General features: G+C 36.9%; 1 protein-coding gene across 1 annotated transcript in view; it reads right to left on the minus strand.

Annotated features, from left to right (window-relative positions):
- The window catches only part of FREM2 (FRAS1 related extracellular matrix protein 2), a gene marked incomplete at its 5' end in the record, with an annotated part of 140,994 nt that overhangs the window by 110,260 nt on the left and 7,851 nt on the right, over positions 1–22,883 (minus strand). The window contains one exon of the mRNA XM_019474842.1: positions 19,917–20,006. Coding sequence (XP_019330387.1) covers positions 19,917–20,006 — 90 coding nt within the window. The remainder of the gene's footprint in view (positions 1–19,916; positions 20,007–22,883) is intronic.

Consider the following 22,883-nt stretch of genomic DNA (forward strand, 5'->3'; position numbering starts at 1 on the left):
GGTTTAGTGGACATGGTGGTGTTGGGTTGACGGTTGGACTCAATGATCTTAGAGGTCTTTTCCAACCTTAATGATTCTATGATTCTATGATTCTATGATAGATTGCTACATGATAGTACAAACATCAACAGCATCCTGGGCTGCATTAGGATGACCTGCCAGCAGGTCGAAGTAGGTGATCCTTCCCTTATACTCAGCATTGGTGAGAGACATGGAGTGCTGGGCCCGGTTCTGAGCTCCCCAATACAAGAGAGATGTGGACATACTGGAGCAAGTCCAGCAAAGGGCCACAAAGACGATGAAGGAACTGGAGCATCTGATGTATAAGTAGTGGCTGAGAGCTGGGATTGTTCAGCCTGGAGAAGAGAAGGCTCAGGTAGGAAACATATCAATGCATATAAATACCTGATGGAAGGCTGTAATGAGAGGGAGCCAGTCCCTTCTCAGAGGTGGCCAGTGACATGACAAGAAACAACGGGGACAAATTGAATTACAAGATGCATTCAAACATGAGAAAAAACTTCTTTACTGTAAGGGTGTTCAAGCACTGGATCAGATTGTCTGGAGAGGTTGTGGAGTCTCCATCCTCGCAGATACTCAAAACCTGACTGGGCTAATTCCTGGACAACCTGCTCTAGTTGATGCTGCTCTGCGCAGGGGTATTGGCCTATATGATCTCCAGAGATGCCTTCAAACCACTGTTAATTCTGTGATTCTATGGCTTGCATGAAGACACATACCAAGTGTGAAGAATTAGGAATAAAATCCATTTTAACAACTTCATCACAAAGCCATCCTTTCTCCACTTAGAGACACAAAAAGACTGGGAAAGTACTAGATTCTTTTCTAATCATATTATTTATTTGTACCTAAAAGCTGAGAATATTCAGAATATTCAATATAAATATAATGTCTTTGTTTCCTTAACTTCACAGCTAATGGTTTCATTGCATTTCTTATATGCACAAGCACATGAACATACATGATCAGGACACTATACTCACACAAGTATTTAGAGAAATGTAGCTAAATATTTATAACGAAGTGTTTGCAGTATTTTGGTTTCAATTTTGTAATCTTCAGTGCTCAACTCCCTATTTTCTCTAATCATTTGGTGTATTAAAGGATTATATATAGTAGATAAAAATTTTACTTGCATCTCTAAGCATTTTATTTTATCTGAATCACAAGTTCTTGTTATTTCACTCCACCAAAAATTATCTCTGTATTCTTTCTCAACTATTCAGATAAAAGGAATGGTCACTGCAAATGAAAGTGGTTTGCCAAATTTACAGTGAAGAAAAAGATAACACAATCTTACTTCTATTAATTCCATCAACTCATTAAAACTGTTTTCAGTACCTACTGCATATGTTGCTGTAATTAAGTTTATAGAGAAATAAAGTGGAACAATGACCATCTCCAAGCACCAGGAAAGGTGAAATGCAGAACTTGAATTTTGGGTTTATGAATAACACATATTTAAATTTTAAACAAATGCACTGAACTTACTGTGTAAACAGATTAGGAGGAGTAATTTAGAAGACACATTAGATTAACTGTACAGTCCTCAGCCTTTGATAAACTTTGATAAACAGACACTTCCGATATGCTCTGAAATTCAGAGCACACCATGATAAAAATACCATGAAGGTGAAAAGACTTGCAGAGTTTTCTTAGTTGGGGAAAGATTATAGAATTTTACAGAACCCCTAGCATGTGCAATTTTAGTTTACCCAGTGTCAAAATCAGACACGCCTGCATGTCTACTTTTAGCTCCATTTCATTTTACTCTTTTTAAATAGGATTTCAATTATTGGGCCCAATCCTTTTTTTTTTTTTTTTAATGTGATTCACACCTAAATTTTCCACAACATTAATTTCAGCAAAGGAAACTCTATGTGGGAGTTATGGAACTGTGTGCATAGAAGCAACTTTTTTTCTAACCTCCACCAATGACCAAGATGTACCATGACATCATGGAGCGTTTCTCAGTTTACATCTTTTTTATTAACAAAAAAAAAAAGTATCCTAGATCATTAGTTTTAGATTAACTTCCTTATAAATTCCAGTCTTTTAAAAACATTTAATGACTTTACTGTAAAATGTGTAAAACAGTGTTGTTCTCATAATTTTAAAATATTTTTTTATTTCTCCTTGCATAAGGAAAACCAGTATATGAGGATCCCTAGTAAACCTTCTCAACAATCACTGTTCTTTACAGCCACCATATTATTTTGTTGTCTCTTTTATAAAACAAACATCTCAATGACAGTCCACAGCCATGTTCAGGAGCTATATATTTTGCAGGAACTCAGCAACTCAGGTGAACAACTCCACTGCACATCCAGACATCCTGTAGACTTATTCCATGGGGAACACTGTAGTGTCACAGTCTTCCTCTATCCTTGATCAAGGCCCCGTTCAGAATAAGCTACACCCTGATGCCTGCAGGTTCCTCTCTATGATGCTCAACAAGGTCTCACACTCACATGGTGTAAGAACATGGGCATCAGGCACCTGGTAGATCGTAAGCGAACAATACCAGCTACCATGGGTGTTCACTTTGGGGGTTTTTTGGGCCTCCTGCAGTTCTCTGGTTTTCTCTAGGCCTAACAATTCTGGGTTTTGTCATTTGTAAAGATGCCTCCTTGCTGCTCATTCACACTTACAGATTTCCACAAACTCCTCATGAAAGAAACTGCAGCATCCTCATTACAAAAATCCTGTTAATGACAGATAATTAAAAGTTAATCTCTACTAATCTTTACTGTTGCCTAACCCATATCTAAAGCACAAAAATGTCTGATCTCACTGATGTACAATGACTATTTAGTTACTGTAACAACTGTTTGGGAAGGACTTTGAGGAAGACTGATTTTGATATACCTGATTTGGACCTCTAACAAATTCACTGTCTTTTCTAATATCCGGAGTATCCTAGTGGATTAAGGAATTTCTGCTAATTTGTATTAACACAATATAAAAACAGTCAATGTTTTAAATACTGTATTTTTAACTACTGATTCAACCATAATACATATTACAGCAAGCTTTACTGGTCATTGTCCTCCAGAGAACACAAAGAACAGCAATATGCCTTTCTGCAACCAAAGGATAGTTTTAACTTTTAGCAACCTCCAGGTTGTTTTCTGCTGATTTAAGTAAGTGCCTACATGCAGGGAAGCTCAGCCACTTGTTTTCTTAATTTCTATTTTTGTTTTATATTAATTTTAATTTAACAGTACAATTCATGGGAATTGCTTCTACAGTGATGTCTTTGTTTCAATACTTTTCTTGTGATGGGTTGATTTTTGATAGTATGACATTTCCTTTATATAATCTGAACAAAGATCTCCCAGACTGTCCTTCCCTTTCACCTTTGCCTTGTGCATCTTTTTTTTTAACACTTCAGAGTTTCTCGCTCTAAATGAGAATTTAACTGAAGGCTAGCATCTAGATCCCCGAACATCTAAAGCAGGGAATTGTGCATACAAAGTTAGTATATTTCTTGTGGTTAGTGTCAGCAGGAATGTATATGTGAGTTGGTGAAAAACCCATTCAAATTAACTGTTTAATTACAAATGTGCATATTTTTAAGAACTACACAATGTTGCAACATAGGAACTAAAAACTTGGAGGGAAAAAGGATCTGGGTCATTTAGTCACTTCTTTGATAAAGAAAAACAAGTGCCTGGAACTAGACCCTAAATCAATACAAGTTAAAGACGATGAGTTAATTCCTGAGAGGTTCAATGAAATAGGTCAAACTAGAACATATCAAGGACACACACCTTTATACGCCCAGACTACAGAATTATAAAGTCAGTTTTTCACAATGTCCATGACCAAGAGCACTGACTGATCGATCATTAATGCGTTAGTAGGCAAGTTGACAAATACTGTTATGCTAGCTAGGATACTATCGAAAGTGATAAGGTCACATTGATATCAATGTAATCAGACACTTAACAATAGAATGCACAGACACAAATATTTGGTAAAGGAAAATTACTAAGGAGATTCTACTACACTCCAAGAGAGCTTAAACTGGTTTGAGCAAGTGCTTCAAATATTTAAAACCAGATGCTTCCAACTATATATACTCTTTATCCTTCTATGACCTTTTTATCCAAATTCAGATGATATTTTAGAAACTGTTTTGAAATGTGATTTTTTACAGCCTGCACCCACAAATAAAATTGATGAGAAGTGGGATTCATCTTTTTCATCTTTAGATGCCTAAATTTTTTCTAGTTGTACCAGGCCCCCCCTTACCATAAATGGAGAAATGAGCACCCCAGGAGAGAAATTCAACTACTCTGTTACCTTGTCTCTTAGATGGAGATGAGTCACCCTTACTTAATCAGATTAACAACTCCATTAACTGTAAAAGGATATCAAAATTACCATTAGATTTGGAACCATACATTTGGACTTCTTTGTTAGAACAAATGACTCCCATCCTTTTTATTTTCTTTCTGAATTTGAAAGAGCAAAATTTGGCTGTACACTGAAGAGAAGAATTTTCTTGTTATGATGCAATAAATGAGCAGACTACTAAAATATATTGCCTCTTTAGACCTTCCATTTTTAAAAAAAACTGCCCAGGGAAGTATGCTACAATCCCCCTCCAAACTTGGCCAAATCTTATTAAATAGAAGACATGTCTACAAAGCAAAATTAAGATACTAGTACAAGTACATGATAGTGTACCTGTGCTAGCTTGACCTAGCTAGCACCCAAACATTAGCAATTAAGGGATTGTAATGTGGGTTTTAGCAATGCTTGTTATTTATTTAGCATGTATATCCAGAACGTATAGAGAGTTTGTGCTTTGATTAACATATGCTAGAATTCATGCTATGGCTTCTGCTACTCTAAGCTATGCAGCTAGCTTGAAGTAAAACAAATATGTTAGCACAAACAATTAATCATACCTTTGTTCCTCCTGTGTATCCTATTCAATGCCATTTAGCACACAACCTTGTATTTTGTAATGGAGCTGAACAACACTGCCCAAAGGGGAATTTTCAGAAGGAATGTATTTATGGAGGGGAAAAGAAGTGATATTTTACCTTAGCAAGGAATAAGGCAAGGACTACTAACCTGTACAATAAGTAATTAAAGGATTTTAAAAGAAGCCCAGAGAAAGAGCTACTTAAAAAAAAAAAAATTTAAAAAAAAAAATCTGAATTTACTCATGGACACCACTTTGCACTGAAAGCCCACCCCAAATATTTCATTTTACTCTTAATCCTTAAGCCTGTGTTTATCAGCTTCTTGATGATCTCTTATCAATTCTACACTGGAAAGGTGGGTTGGGCCTGAGAGCTGTAGTTTCAGATACAGTGAATAGTGAGAGCTAAAAGTTGACCTAAAAAGTATTCTGTAGAAGTGTGAAAATATCTCCTGACCATCTTTCCCCCACAAATAATTATTTTTCAACAAAATTGGAGTCTTTTCTATGCAGAAGAAATGTACAATTTTTATATATTTTAAAACTGACTGCTGCTTGAAACAGTATGCTCTGTCTCCTTCCAGTGTAGCTGGCTGACTGGATAACAATATCTATAAGCAAAGGTCATGGTAAAGACCTGTTTATGCAAAGCTAAGCACTGAAAGAGGAATACTTGCTTTTCTTCAGGTAAAAAGCCAGTTCAGGCATGTCAAGAATTCAAAGTTCAAGACTTAACTGTGAACCATGCTACTCACCAAAGCAACCTCAGTGTAATGTGGGAAAAAACAGGAGTGAAGCAGGAAAGAAAGATACCCCATTAGAATACATACTTGCTACAAAAACTCTAAGAGGCTAGCTGGCTTAAGGACTATATACAGTCCTTTATACATACACACACATATATATATATTTATATAGTCTACTTTTACAGTAGACTATAAAACATTTAGCTTACAGACCATCAGTTCAAGTCAGCATAGTTAAGCAAAAGTGAAGTAACTATGCACGGGCCACTGGAGAGCTACAGGAGTGGGTAGTTATGCGCTCTAATCTTAGCAGAAAGTCATCCATATCCCCACATTTGGTACCATGTGACAGTGCATTCACAGAGAAGCCAGCAGTGTGATGAACATGAAATCTCATTCTGATCTGCTGAACTCTTCCGAGCAACACACTAATCAGGCAGGACACATGTTGGATAACCTCTGTGGGAATAATTTTGCTGAGGAGGGGGTGGAAAGCTGGCTAGTCTTGTTCTACTTTCATTTACATAAGGATGGAGCTATTTCACTTGATTATGTCAGAATAACCGTGATCTAGCTAAGAAGAACAGGATAAACAATGGAATTCTAAAAAATATTGCACCTACATTTATATGTAATATTATTCTAAGAAAAGCTGGCACATTATGTGGTTTTGAACATCAAAAATAAATAAAATTTGGCAAATTTCAGCTTTTTAATTGTTAAATGAAAAAGGTTGTTTTAAAACTCAGCAAGACTGGTAAATTTTTTTAGGTTTGGCTGTTCTTTGTGGTTGTTTTTTTAAGTGCTGCTTACTTTTAGAATTTTTTGTAAAAACTTCCCTGAGGTGAAAAATGTTAAGATAACATTAAGATTAACAAGATATACTTTACAAGAATGTGTGTGGGTGGGAAAGGGATAAGATTGTATGTTGAAATACTAAGCAAATAATGTTACTAGTGACTATATGAAAAGACATAACAATCCACAGATTTTGAGGGCTGTACCATTCAGCTTTCATTTTATCTTCTTTAAATTCTTGGCTTCTCAGCTATGTGATTTAAAGGTCCTTCTATGACTTTCACAGTAGCACTTCTTAATTTCCTTAAGGATCCTGGAGGGGGGTCAGGGAGGAGTAAGGATTGTTTCTTAAATATACAATTTGGAAGAATGGCACTGACAAGAATTTTCTGCAAATGATATATTCTCTGTCCAGTTTTTCCTCACTGAGCTCCAGGTGAGCTTTGCTGCTGACTCTAGTTGCATGCAAAATCAGTAATAGTTGAGAGTTTCTGTAAATTCCTGCTCCATAGATTTCAAGGCCAAAAGAAGCATTTATAATGATTCAGCTTGATCTTCTGTATTAATGGAACATAAAATTCCATCCAGTAACTTTGTGTTGGATGTAGTTTGACAGGTGAGCTTTTTTCAGTAAGATATCTGTTCTTGAAGACATCAGGAGAATTCACCACTTGCCTTGAAAATCTGCTACCAGTTAAGAGCATTCACTCTCAAAAACTACATTCCCATCTCTAATCTGAATTGTTATGCATTCAACTTCCAACCACTGACCCTTGTTATGCCACTTCCTACCATGGGTGAAATATAGAAATCAAGCATTCAAAAATTGCCAGCAGACCAGAAGCAGCTTAGACTCTTTGTTTAGCAAAATCACCATTATTGTTAAGTTTAATGAAACAAGGTCTCTCAGGAAATTACACTTCCCAGCTTTTGTGAAAGTTGACAAGATCCATGATCCTTCAAACAAAACATTTCAAGCTGTCCAAACTGTCATTTTATGAAACTCAGTGTTGGCTAAGTGTTGGCTAAATGTTTAAGATCATTTTGTCATTCGTTGCTATGTCAAATGCTGTGAAAGAAAGCCTGTATTAACTCTTTGTGATTATCTTCATACCTAATATTCAATCCTACAATAGCTATACTCATTCTGGAGTCATCAAACAGGACAAAAAAAAAAAGCAGAAGTGAACTTAAGCTGGAAGTATTTGCAACGCAGTTCACTGAATGAATCTGAGGAACTAAGCTACATGGACAGCATCGTGTAAAAACCTCACAAGTCAAAATGAATACTATGAAGAAAAAACTACACTAAAATTATTATTTTTCAAAAGTACTCAAAAGGTATGAAAACATGAGATTTAACCAAGGAATCTATAGATGTCTTACAACGTATTTTTTGCACCAATGTGCATCTATTACATGCCAAGAACAAAGTAGAAGTACTGCAGGAAAAAACAGCACAGAAGCTATTTTTTTACCAAAATAATACATTGCCTATTGATGAGAGGATAATCAAGCAAAGGCATGTGTGGCCAAATCAGGGTACATCTGCATTTGCAAAAGTATGGCCCAGCTAGGAAATGCAGCTCTGTCCCAAAGAGCTAAGATACATTTGCACACACTTTTACTAAAAATGTAAGTCAAGTCCACAGAAGATCTAGATTTATTCTCTTTCAGTTGTGGAAACCAAAGGAAGACTGTTCAACAAAGAACAGATTAATCACACATAAGAGCAACCTCTGAGGTACCTGAGTTGTGTGAGGTTTCCCTGTAAAGCAGGCAGCTCCAGAAGGTAATGCAGTCACTTGAGAGCTCAACAATTCAGTAATTAGAGATTGTTGCAGGGCTGGCTGTGCTAATAAGCTACACTCCTCAGATCCTTAGATGAATCTGGGACTTCAAAACAATGAATAAGGTCTGGTTTACATGTGTAATTAGGGCAAGTATAAAGAACCGTGAAAAATCAGAAGTTGCATATTTAGAATTGTTTGCTTTAATAGGCAGTAAAAGTAGTAATCAAGAGGAGGAAATAATTTTATCATATGATTTCAAGCAGAATTCCTATGACTGATGATTATCAAACTACTATAAATAATAGTAACTACATAGAGACTAATAGTCTAAAACGACATTTGCTTATTACTCAATATGTTGAAGTTACTACAACTTTAAGATGAACATTTCAATTAATGGATGTGCATTTCTCAACTGTAGATTCTTTTGAGGCTTCTTTCAATTTGCAAGCACTCTAAAAGTAGCAAAGAGCATTTTCTCAGAAACAGCTCTCTTGGATGACAGAAAAGCGGGATTACTTAAATCTAGGTTGTTTCAGGGGATGCAGTACGGACACTCAATAAAAAGGAAAAAAAAGACTGACCTCATAAAAAAAAAATTTCTCTTCCCTTTCTCATCCTCTTTCCTAAAGTGTTAGTAAACATTTGCCGGTCATTAACTGGAATATGCTGCAGATATATTTTCATGAGCTGATCAAAAGAAATCGTATCATCTTGAATTTACTTGTGCTATGAACCTAACAGCTCAAAAAAGGAGGTCAAAATAAGTACAAAGCATACAGTAATTGTGCATCTTAGAATGACACACAGGACCCTGCTATGCTCTTGCTACAATACCTGTATGACATACTACTAAATGACCTTATGCCTGTCTTTAAGTGGGGGAAAAAATGAGAGTTATATGAGAATGCCAAGATTACAATCCCTCATTTTTAGGCCCCTTCAACCACTGCAATCCACATAGCTTCAATGTAATGCCTAAGGTCCGTCTATTCCAGCTGCTCTGAAGGGTGAAAGATTCAGTCCCCTCAAAATATATTCAGGAGGGTCAAGCACAGCTCTTTTTTTTGCCCATGTTTTTTCATTGGTGGAAAAACAGTGCCAAAAGCAACGCTTTGCTTTGTCTCATTCCAACTTGACACTGGTGTACAAACAACAGGACTCTGCAGGAGCACGGGCTAACTCAACTTTTCCCAGTTCTTGCTAGGAAAAGGCATCCCTCTGTCCCTAGCAGATCTAGTAATCCGATAACCATCTGATTAGCTCTCAATGATTCTTGGTACAACCAGGCTATGGCAGCAAGCAGGAGGCAGAAAAAGGACAGGGGAAGGAAAAAAAAAAGTTTGATTGGATGGAGATGGAGGGCAGAGAGCTGAAAACTTAAGTGGACAATCCCCCACACAGGCATAAGTGGAAACTCCTAGGGGCCAGGGAAAATAGGGAGTTAGGCTTTCACGAGGGAAGATTATGAAGGAAAATAAGAGACTTTTCCACCATTCTGGATGGAGCAGAGAACTCATGAGAGTTGAGCAGCAGCCCAAAAGGGCCTGGTTTTCATGCAGTGGGGCAGGAAGCCTGACCTGTGCTCAACAGTGAACAGTTACTCATTCCACACAAAATGACTCTGCTTTAATGAGAGGGATTCACCTCACATTTCCTATAGCCTAAAGGCTATAGCAGTTGTGTAGGAAATACCTATTTAAGCTTCCTCAGGCAGCAGAGAAAATTGAGCACGGGTCTCAGGTATCAGCAATGAATACAGTATGCAGTGACTTATTAAGTAAAAGCGAGACGCTGGCAATCTCACGTCCTTTCGTACGTTTAGTGTAATGCCCAAATCAGTTAACAAGCTTGAAAATGTCCACTTCACCAACTAACCTGTAAATCTTGCCAGCGCTGAAAGCTGCCCTGTTTAATACTCACATGATTTATGCAATTCTAAGTACACATGAAAAGGGAAATATGGGCAAAATGGGATTAGAATTCAGAGCAATTTCTCCTATGCCACATCTAAATCTACTCATCCTCTAGGTGTCTCTCATTTTGTCACTGGTTATGGACGGAACCTAAATTTATTATGGCTATAAATTCAGCACTTTAAGGACCTCCACTTGATTAGGATGAATCCAGGACATAATCCCACTCAAAGTGCCCACTAGAGAAGTTCTGCCATTTGGATCTTAAATGTACAATACTGCATCACCTATCCCTGAGGAAGAAGCTGAGAGTGATACACTCGTGCATCTGCCAGAAAAAAAAAATAGGTAATTATTAGTTTCCTCTTCATTAGGATCTTATATCTCTATCCAAAAGACTCTCAGTGCAGTTCTCTCAGGAGGGATGTATTTGAGCACACAGTACTACAAATACTCTACTGTAATGATGAGCTAGCTTAAAGGGCATTGCTGAGACTAAACAGTGTAGACAGTGACTGAATTCAGCACAAAGCCCAGGAAAGTCTTAAAATAATACACAGAGTAGTCCAGTGGGTTTTTTTAACTGGTTACAGTGTCTCGGGTTCTTGAGCTCACAAGCTCTGCCTAAAGAAGAGACATCAGAATAAGAAATAAAATACTTTGAGGGCCCTAAAAAAAAAAAATTAGGGTAAAATAGTTTTAGGGACAGTGAATAATAGCATGCTATTAGTTATGAGAATCTTATCTTCTATGACCTGCTCTTGAACATCACAATAGTAGTGAAAAAAATATTCTCACAGATTTCACTAATGCAGGATCAAACCACAAACCTCTAGGCACAAAGAACCTCACTGGAGGCACTGGGCTTTGAATTAGGCTTCAAATGTTTCTTTAAAGGTATCCTTACAATTCCCTTTCTAATTATTATGTTACACCCTAACTACAAAGCTTTAAAGAGGCAGCAAGGTGTGTGGCAACAGCATTCCTACAGTCTTGAAGAAAATGCACGTTATACAGCAGAGTGACAGACGTGCTATGCTGGTACTTCAGTTAAAAGTTACTGAGATTGGAATCCTGGCAAACATTCAGGGCAATGTTGTATCAAGCTGAATGAATTAATGTTTTACTAATGACTTGAACTTAAACAAGATAAAATACTTCTTCAGAAAGGGGAAAAAAAGAAAAATTCTGTCTTTTCAAAGAGCTCCCTAAGGGCCTACTGCTAAATGAAACTCTTTCTAATACTAAACCAAAAAACTAATTAGTTAAATCTGTAAAAGAAAGATTAACTGAAGAAATCCCCAGAGAAAACAAGCCACAGTATACTGACTTAAGAAATTCTGATCTAGGCCAAACCCAAACAAAAATCCACACAGGTCAAATTAATTCATTAATTTAACAGGATTTTCACTCTGCTTGTATTATTCCTGGCTCTTAACTTCCTTTTCTTAAATTCTTCAATGCCAACTATAAAGAACAGGTCATGTAATTTCAAGGAAAATTTGAACAGCATCCAAACACGATTTGGGCTTATGAAATAAAACTAGTGTCTTCATTTTTCCAGAAAGTACCCAGAGGTTGATGAGGCAGGAATGGTCCTTATATTATAAGATTTAGCAAGGCAAACAGAATCTTAGAATAGCGAGAATGTTGTAAATTAAGATGCACAAACTGCAAACATTTGATGACAATGTATGCCATCATTATTTTGTCTCCATTTTTAATTTAACTTGATTCTTAATGTATTTCCATAGGTTAAGACTCACTAACTTTTCTTGTTGGAATACTGTTTTTCACATATCTGTAGTTTGTTTCAGATGTATTTATCCCTCCTGTATAAATAGTAATCTATTTTTTAAAGAAATCCAGAAACTTCCTGGATACATTTCATCTACTGATCAGATGAACCTTTATGGGAACTCTAGGGACTCTACACAGTTAACTGGCAAGTGAAGTGATAAATGCTAACCTCATCCTGAGAGTTATTTAGAATCGCTCCGTGAAAACAGGTTGGGAAATCAAACAAGCTGAGCTGCTGTGAGCAGGGTTCCTCGACAGCAGCCAGTGTCCCTTCTCTCATTTCATTCTTCTCTAGACCTCTTTAGTCTGTCTGGATCAAAAATATTTGCAACCAACCACCAATATAATTTCACAGGCTTGTTATAGCTCACTTTAGGAATTAGTGTCTTTCTGCAGGTTCTCATGTCACTGGCAATCAGTGTTACTCCTGAGAGTTCTCAATTCTTCCACTTAAGCCTAGTGTGTCTCCTTAATTCCTTTAATTCTTGCATTTTGACCTAATTTTACTGCTCATTGTCATGCTTCTTTTGCTGCTAGCTGGGCCTTATTCTGTATCATAAGAATATAAAAGCTAAATTGTGGATTATTTTTAAGTAAAAAGCCTGCTAGATACTTATAGGGCTATCTTGAGCATTGTCTTCCTCGCCTCTCACCTGACCAGGTCAAATTAAATCAATGGCACTATTCAGCTCGGCAAAGCAAGCAGGAACCAACTCCAAGAGCTGAGCTGGTCAATTTTGTTGCAAATACATTGTTCTTTAAAAGTGTGATTATTCAGCAAGTGATCTCAGCTTAAAACTAGAAAAATTTCTATCACCAGGTGATGGTGTGGAGACATTTCCCTTCTGTCCAACCAACCCAACAGTCAGGGTGCTCATTCTACATGGAAGACAAGACTACTGGCCCTGACTCAAAGAGAACTGGAACCAAAATCTCCCTGCCTTAAACCCTGATCTAGACCACCAGCCTAAGGGTTATTCTGGAATGTACTGCTCCTAATTGGCCTGTTCAAGCGATTTTATTCTGTGGAACATAGCAGGTATTAGCAGAAAAGGAGAAATATAGGGGAAAAAAAGAGAGGAGGAACACACACAAAAAATGAGACAGAATTTGTTGGCCCCATGGTAACAGTACTTAGTTGGAAAGTGGAACATCAGAGTCCAGGCTATGTTCCAAAGAGTAATTAAGAACTCATATACACGGGCAGCAAACAGAAAATGAATACAAAACTGGCCAGAATATAAGTGAGGGCATATTATGGGGAGTAAGGGTTCAAAGCCTCTGAAATGAAGGAAGGAATTGCATCCGAGACTTCCACATTTGGACAAAGTGCCCTAACTTCTGTATAAAAGGCAACTGAAACCACAATTGCCTCTCCTTTCCTAATCCAGAACAGTATCTAAACCCACCCCTGCAATTACACTCCTTTGCTTTTGTTAAAAAATGACCAATAATCCAGGATGGGTAGCAGAGGAAAGCTTTGCTTTTGGATAAAATCACTTTTTGAACCCAAATAATTAAAAACAAAAATTCTCTTGCCAAAACAAACAACTACTTTTTTTCCTCTCCCAAAAAAATTTTGTTCTAGCTGGACAAAGCAAACCTTCTTTTCTATGTATATATTTGGAGGATAAGGTGATATTCAAGTTAGAAATGGAAAAGTCAATCATTTCCAGCAGTCAGTCTAAAACGCCAGTACAAAGAAACCAATACAACTGGCACAGAAAACAATGAAAATCTTTCCACTGAGATCAGTAAAGCTTGTATTAGACTTCCTATATGCCCCATATAATCGTCTTTTACTCCCGTATACTTTAACAGATACTAATTTTGCTGTGACCTTGCAGCTACATTCACAACAATGCCCCCATTAACTAATTCTTTATTTACAGAAAGGTTTATTTTGAGGGTTTTTGTTGTTTGGTTTGGTGTTTTTTTATGAACTGTAGTGTCAAACTACTATTTAAATCCCCTGGTAATACTTACAGTAAGAAGTGTGACACGTGGAAAATTGTTTGGGTACCAACCTAGTGTATATCAAAACAGCAGCAACAAGCCTGGCAACAGACCAGAATCCAATACAGTACTTGGCAAATGATGGCAAACGTACCGCCAACATGTGATGCCCTCATTTTTAAGCCAAAGATAAATGTAGTTGATGTTTCTTGCCAAGACTAGTGTGCCCAAATGCCATATGTGAGGTCAAGCAAGGATGCTGCAAATAATTCCCAATGATATTTTACCAGTCTGCTTCTTTAAGAACTGTCAGATATTGAGTCCAAAATGTCTGTTCCTACACTATTATTATAGCTCACCCAGGAAAATACATCAGTGTAATGGCTTTGAAAAGCAGCACTGACAACTGGTTTAGATTAATAATTATACTCAGGAGTGTAATATTATTCTCTCACAAATGAATAAAGCATACCAGAATGGTGAAATTCCTAAAAATATATTTTTTATTTCATGAAATGAAGGATGACAGATGAAATAATTGTATTTCACAAACTTAATGGAAGTTTTCTCTAAGCAGTAGAACAGTGCTTCTTTAATTAACATAATTTCTTGCATAAACATATTTGGGAAAAGTCTATGAAGTTTTCCCAGAAATTAGGTTTAAAGGCTAACTTCAGGGAATTGTTTTTGAAAGATTCTTGCTTCAGTGGGGATTTAACCAAATGTTAGTACAGGAAAATGCAGTGCTGTGTTAAGGCATTTAGGGATCTGTAATGAAAAGTTTAAATGAGATTTAGCTAATGATGTAAATCACCAGTTTCAGTGAGCCTTGGCTTTGCAATGCTTTGGCTTTAAGTCAGAAAAGCTGCCCAAAGAGCCTGAAATAAAAAAGTTCTTGTTTCTTTCCTTCCCTAGTGATCTTCACATTCCTAAAACAGCCATGAGAATCTGTCATTACTTCCCCTTTGAAACCATTCTACCCTTGAGGCACTGTACTGCAAGATACCACTTAGCAGTCCTAAAGGAGCAGTTTGGAGGACTCCGCTTAAGCACTGAGCAGACAAGGGAGCTAGGTAAGGGAGGGACAGATTATGGTTCAAATTAAGGCTGAACAGGAAATGGGTTTCCCCCTTTCATGATCTTTTTTTTTTTAGGATGCTTCAGGCCCAAAAGGCCTATCTCATTTTTTTCCTCAAAACAGGAAAATTTAATGGAACTGACTCTGTAATGCAAAATATTGTTAGCATGGCACCAGCCTCTTGCAACAAAAAATACTGAGGCACGTAACACGAATTTCTTCCACGGGTGCTGCAATCCTGGTTGACAGTTTCCCAAGCTTCAGAAGACAGACAGGGGAGGAGGAAGAACAAGCAAGGCAGACTACTGTGATGAGAGCACTAGCCAAGCAACAAGCAGGTCAAGAACAAGGTCATATTTTAAAAATATTTGGGGGCAGATCACTATTTAGAAGAGATGAACATTCCTTCACTGACTTTACATGGTCTGAACTTGAACATTTCAGAGTTATCCACAACACCTAAATAGAATAAAGAATTTTTCTTATGTGAAACAAAAATTAAGACAACAATAGTCCTTTACAGAGAAGCTCTGCTCTTTAACTGGCATTCAGCACCCTGCTGTAGTACTGCCACCCCAGTCCCAATACCCATTCCTGGGCAAGGGAATGTATTTGACTCTGGTACTGCCTCTGGATGTATGGGGTTTGTACTGGGGTTTGAATTTAGTGCCAGCTTTGGGGTATATTTGTTTTACTCTACACAACCAGCAGAATCTGGCCAAAAAATTGCCTTAAACCAGTTCAACCAGTTTCTTACTATTTGAAACAGCACATTTCATGAGAAAATACCTTCTACAGATTGGATAGTGGGCATTTAGATCCATATTCTTATTCAATTACTATGACTTACTGCAGTGATGTTAAAAAAACTCAGACAAGCAGAGTATAAAGTGAAGGTAAACGATGGACTTCAGTTTTAACTGTGCATTTTCAGTGCTAGTTTCTCATGTAAGGAGTAAAAATGCCTCAGACAACTCACAAGGGATATAGCATGAAATTGTAGTGTGCAGTTTTCTGAAACAGGCACAAGAGCTCAACACACTGGAGCTAATTTCTGTGTCAACTTTCATTCCATACGGATTACTGCCATTTTGCATAGCTGAAGCACCAACTCTATGCATCTATTTGGCAGTGCCATACATATCCAGTTTCCTTGAACTTTCAGTAATAAGAAGTTGCTGCAGACACTGCAGCTTCTCATCAAGTTTATTAGATTCAAGTTACTCTGTGAGTCTGTTTTTCACTAATTAAAAGGCTCAAGCATTTTCAGCTCGATCTTTTTCTTCCATCTAGTGAGTCTCTCAATAGTGTGCAAATTTACATATCACAAATACATCCAGGAGTTCAACTATCAGCCTGGATTTCCATTTTTTTTACCTCCCCACAGGAAAAAAAATTCTGTTTTCGCTGGTAGTATTGGTTCCTTTACTAATCATTGAATTAAGAATTTAATAATATAAACATCAGGATTCACCACTGTCACATGCTTGCACTTGCTAAGAAGAGGTTTTTCTCCACCTTGTTAATGGAATGTGGAGGCCACTTCTGAGGAAAGAGATTCAACTGAGACTATTTTGCAACCTTTGTGAAAAACAAAATTCCACACTTTCTTCAAGGTTCTGCTAAAATGGACTCATATTTCAGCATCAACAGGTCTCCACATGATCATTTTAAGATCAAAATTCAAAATAAAACAGAAAGCAAATTGTTGATATGAACTATGGTAGTTCCTTTCAAAACGTCACACAGCTAAGTCAGCAGCATCCGATATACTACAGTGTCTTCTTGTTCTAAGTATGACAGAAATGCAAGGGCTCGCCTACTTTATAGCAGATCATCTTGAGGCTAAATCCCCAAACATAAAGAATAAAAACCTTTTCTACCTTTAAAAAATATTAGTGCTGATAAATGGCTGAATTGTGTTCAATTTATTTCACTTTTTAATTACTCTCATGAAACATGCCATTTAAAGGCAGAAAAGCATTACAGCCATACATATGTAGGTAACTGATGCTGACAATAAGACTCTTTCAGAGCTTAAAACCTGAACCAGTTCTTTCTGGTGAAACCTCTAATTTTGGTTTGAATACAGCAGGCCTACGCTCTCGCTTGTGAATTACAGTCCTAAGGGCTTTCTTTCCTTTTAGTCTTAAACGGCCTTCCTTTCTCTTCATATTGAGCCCATTTCTGTGGTCTTTAGTTATAATCGGAAAGTTATCATAAGACAGCCATAATCCCTGAGCTATTCTCCATTTGTCTAGACTGCAGTTTTCTCCCTTGGACAGTAAGTAAACAAGTTTGTCCCAGTACCATATTTCATGCTTTCAGATCCTAGGTCATGATTTGGTACGCAGCATGGCACTCACCTTACTCCCACTGTGAGAAACTGAGCAGGCAAGGGGCCAAGAGCTTCCAGAGCGCTGACTTGGCTCTTTTTCCCTCACTTACCCGCCTAGTCCGCTGTTGCCCTAACTTGCTTACCATAAACGCTAGCCACATGTAAGAGCATAAACAAAATTCCAGATCCACAGCAAAATTCACACCGGACGAGTTTGATGACTCCTTTTACTTGGCCCCCAGGCAACTGCCTGAGATAACAGACTCGGGCCCCAATCAGACTATCATCATTTAAGAGGCTGACAAAAGAGCTTCTGCATTTATTCGCATAAGTACAATGAGTGGGGCAGATCAACCATCAAAAGATGGAGCTAGAGAAAGTCATGCTCTTCTCCTATTTGCAGTTCATAGACCATGAACAAATATTCCAAGACACATAGAAAAGTATTTTACAGGCAACGCTAGAGGTATGGGGCAAAATCAACTTTTTAATTCATGTTATTTGAAGAAGGCAGGGACTGGTGGTGTAGGTTCCCCTCGCTGAGGCATGAGAGGACTGGAAGATATAAAATACTTGGGTCGCAAGATGTGCCTTTTTTTTTTTTCCACTTATTTGAAATAACATTAGCTGAATAATATGAACACATTTTCATTCATTGAATTACATTTTGAAACCCCTCTTGATTTCAACTGGATCACTTATGGACTATGGCACAATTCAGCTTAAGTGAAGTCCCACTTATTTCATTTACAACATCAGGTGCTGTGTGGTAGCCGTCACAAACTTGTTACTACTGCAAAATTCCTGATACAGGAGACAGAAGTCTGAAGTGTGCCATTCTGTTGTGGATGTTGGTAGTCTGTGCTGCATCTTTCACTCAGATTTTCTCTGTAGTCTCTTAGAATGGTCGGGCTTAAAATCAAAACTTTCATTTACAACATCAGGTGCTGTGTGGTAGCCGTCACAAACTTGTTACTACTGCAAAATTCCTGATACAGGAGACAGAAGTCTGAAGTGTGCCATTCTGTTGTGGATGTTGGTAGTCTGTGCTGCATCTTTCACTCAGATCTTCTCTGTAGTCTCTTAGAATGGTCGGGCTTAAAATCAAAACCACTAAAACAATAGTCTTGGTACCACTGAAATTCTGTCAAAATATACCTGAGCTGCAAAACACTGGCTTTGATGTCTTTATGAAGAGGGTGGAAATACAGCTAGATTAAAATGCTGGATTTCTCACCCCTGTTACTGAGAAAATACAGCACCCCATGCTCCATTATTTTTACTTAGCTTTAAATTTCTCTAACCTATATCTCAGTTAAAACATTTAAGGAAAATAAGTCAAGTGTTACAAACTCTTCTCTCACTACTTGTTCTCTGATGTAGCAAAGATTTGCAAAGACATTTTCAAAAGTCTCTAGAGGTAGTGTCTCTTCTGTGCTTCTCCAGCACAATGAACCAGAGAACATGCTTTAATATCCCACTCCCAGCAACGGTAGATGGTGACAAAACTGTTCCATCTGTGACAGACAGGACAAATCCCTGTTCACTGATCTTAATACTGTTAATTGGCTGTGCTTCTTATGAAGCAGTAACACAAGCTGAGTACACATGAGCTGAAAATAAGCTAACTTGAAACATTTTTTCTAAGAAGTATATTATTAAATCAACTAATAAAATTCATTGCCAATTACTCATAGAGCTATATATCACATATTAAAAAAGGTATTAAAGTAACATAATCTAGCCACCTGTTACCACACACAGGAATATCTACATTTAGGAACATCCATATTAAGCACAGACTTCGGATGGAAAAAAAAAGGCCTGTTAATGTGTTTTGTTTACCCCTTAAACTGTTCTTTGTTCTTTAAAAACAAACAAAAAAACCAACTATGTATTTTTTTCCTCAAGCGAGTATATGCCAGTATTCTCAATTTGGTTTTAGTCTTTCGTTTTGCATCCTCCACAATCCTACAAAATAATATTAGTCAGGAGAATTCACATCAGTCACCTGACAAAGATCTTTGACAAGCCATTGAGGATTCTGTTATGTTAAGTAGGTAGAATCAGAACTTGAACTCTACACAACATGTACATCAGAGACAATGCGTCCATATGAATAGTCTTATAGCTGGAACCTTTAAAAAGGTAGGCAACCATAACTGCAAATCAAAATTTAGAAAGTTTCTCAAGGTAAAAGGCTTATGAGAATTTATGTATAAAGAGCCTGGACAAGGAATACAAAGGTAAAACTACAGAAAGCCCAGGTATCCGAGTAGACTTAGAAAATTTCACTTTCTTGCTAGAGTAGGTTGAGTGTTTTTTCATTAGATGCAATTACCATTTTATTGACACCTCTCTTTGTAATCACCAGAAATACTCCACAATATGGGAAAGTCATAACAAAAATCATATTCCAGGAGGTAACATGGACTTCCCTCAATTAAATTCAATGTTCTTAAACTCCCAAAGTATACTTAAACTCTTTCTCTTTCAAGAACAACAAAAGCACAGATCTTAAGAGTACTCACCACCATCTTCAACCATGAAATGAAAAATGTCACTGGTGGCATTGTCACCCTCTCGTAAAACATAGCATATCTTCATATCATCAATATCAGCTGGAAAGAGTCAGGAAAAATAGATTTTATTTTAAATGATGAAGGTAGGAAACTGTTTTTATAGAAAAACTTGACATGTATTAAATAGTTTAGCGTCATCAGAAAGAGGTCAAGGTTCTCCAGCAGAGCTCAGGAATTTCAGTATTAACAACGTTGAAGTTTTACAGATACCATTCATTCTCTCTCCCTTTACTTCCCCCTCCCCAGTGCCCTCTTTCTTTTAAGATGTATTTACAAAAAGAACTGAAAGGAAATGTAAAAACATGGCTCAACAGTCAGAACTATTTCATATTTTTAGTGGTGCATTTTCTTAAACAGAGGTGTATCTCCACTAAGATATTGATTCTGTCATTCTTCATCCTGAGAAGTACTGTAGAGGTCACAGAAAATCTGTGGCTGAAACGGGAGCAAAACCCAGCGTATTTTCTATGTTAAGTTCTACCCTCCATTCAAGAGGCAAGACAAATTAGTCCACACAATGCCCCCGCCCCACCTCTAGAACTAGATTACTTCTGGCATGTGGTCTACCTCTAGGATAGGGTATCACTACACAGTCTGCAGTAGAGAGATCTCAATCTCTTTAGTCCCCCACAAAAATGCCCTCTCCACCAGACCATCCTTCCTATCAGCATGTTTTCAAAGGATATGGCATATAACCTATATGAACTGTCATAAATAGTGCTCAAAAACTTACAGTGATTGACTGTTTTAAGAACCCAAACAGATGCAATTAAAGTAGACAGAGAAGACTTCAGTAAGAAAAAATTCAATGCACAATTTTGAATCATCAGTTGCAATAAAGAAAGTATGTAAAAGGTAAACAAATACATATTAATATTGTGTTTTCTGGTTTCCTTGAGCAGTGATAAGAAACATGTAATACATAAAAACTAATTTTTGTCACTTTCTTTGAAAGACTGCTGTTGGCAAAAATCCATGTTTGATACTTCTTTTAAGAAAAGAAGTGTTAGAAATTAATAGCATTAAAGTGGAGCTCAAGTACCACCCAAGTTCTCCTCCCGTGTTAGGGCATATGCATTAGGAAAAAGAAGCCAAAAGCACTTTTGTTAGGGCTCCTCAAAATCCTCAGTTCCAAAAGTAGTCAGACATTTTCTAGGGCAAACAAGTTAAGAATATTATCAGCAAATACATGTCACTGAAGAATCTCTTCCATAAATGTTTGAAAGTTAAAGATCAAAAATTTATGGGACTGTAAAGAGGACACAAACAAATACCTCTTCATGCCAGTGGAGCAAATAAGTCTTTCATCCTGCAAACACTTACACAAGTACTCATCTCTGCCCATGTGGGTAGCCTTATCAAAATCCATGGTTCCAACATATATAAAGGTAAGCACTTGAGCCAGTGTTTGCAGGGCCAGGACCACCTCATCAAAAAAAGCCAGTTGTCATCCAAACATCTTAATTTTGTCAAAATAATTGCAAAGGATTGACCTGTTTTCTGTTCATTAAGAACATGTTCAAAATCACTTGAGCAATTTTACACTTTCCTTCCACAGTTGATTAGGTTATGCTAGTTATATTAAAACTTGCCTAGTTGTAAGCACAATTGATTACTGTATAACTACAGTGCCTGCTAAATATTAATGTGATATTGAAATTCTCCAACATAATTTTGAAATCCATCCAACATAATTTTCTATTAAAAAAAATATAATTATCTCCACTATATCAGGGCACTGATTTCCCATTTAAAATTCTGAAAAAATGATGTGGTTATTAAAGGTTATATATATTAATATATATTCTCTGATTACTGTATAACTACAGTGCCTGCTAAATATTAATGTGATATTGAAATTCTCCAACATAATTTTGAAATCCATCCAACATAATTTTCTATTAAAAAAAATATAATTATCTCCACTATATCAGGGCACTGATTTCCCATTTAAAATTCTGAAAAAATGATGTGGTTATTAAAGGTTATATATATTAATATATATTCTTTAAAAAACAAATGCACTTCATAACATAATTCACTTGTCTCTCTGAAAACACTTGCCTGAAAAAGAAGATAAAAAGCATTATTGGGGTGAATGCTGAATAAAATCATTGCTTGCATAGTGCTGTGTATTTGGTTGGAGTAGCCACGTAGATATCTTTGGCCTCAGGAGACTACCTGGAGTCCTGAGACATCAACCAAGCTATATTATTGCCAAGGTGGATCCTTACCCTCCACTATTCCTTCCCCTTCTTCCTGGCTCCTCAGCACACCTGCAGAGCTGTGGGATGTGACCTGGCCCTTACTCACAAACTTACCCACATGGGACTCCCAAAACAGTGCTCAGCAGTCCGTCACACTTTGTACATTCAAAACATTATCCAAACATCAGCTACCTACTTGTTATGTACCACTAAACTTCTTTAAATGTGAAAGACTTGGCAGTTCCTTAATAGACTTTCCTCACTTTTAAACAAATTATCTAATCTTAATGAATATCTGCTATGAACAAATTCCAGCCCTGACTTGCAGAGACGAGTGCAGTACGATTATGCATACACAATATTCTTTGTATGTATTTTTGTCCTAGGACAGCACTAGACTAGAAATTACCATGTGACAAGTGTTTTTCTTTAAGCTTTCTCTGCATTTACTATCACCAAATTGTAAATATAAAGCACAAAGAAATAATAATGAATTAAAAGTGCTGCTTTCAAGTGTAACATGAAGTAACAGACAGTACTTGAATAAACTTAGGAACTGCTTAATGTATTTTAAGAATATTTTATTTCGTTACCGTCACTTGCCTGTCTCTCTCTCTCATTCAGATTATTTTAACAATTAAATAGAAGAGAATACAAAGCACAAACTATTTGCAGAATTTGGGGACCTTTTATCAAGAAGTTAATTCTT

This window comes from Aptenodytes forsteri, unplaced genomic scaffold (genome assembly GCF_000699145.1).
Source record: "Aptenodytes forsteri isolate BGI_AS27 unplaced genomic scaffold, ASM69914v1 Scaffold155, whole genome shotgun sequence".
Lineage (NCBI taxonomy): Eukaryota > Metazoa > Chordata > Aves > Sphenisciformes > Spheniscidae > Aptenodytes > Aptenodytes forsteri.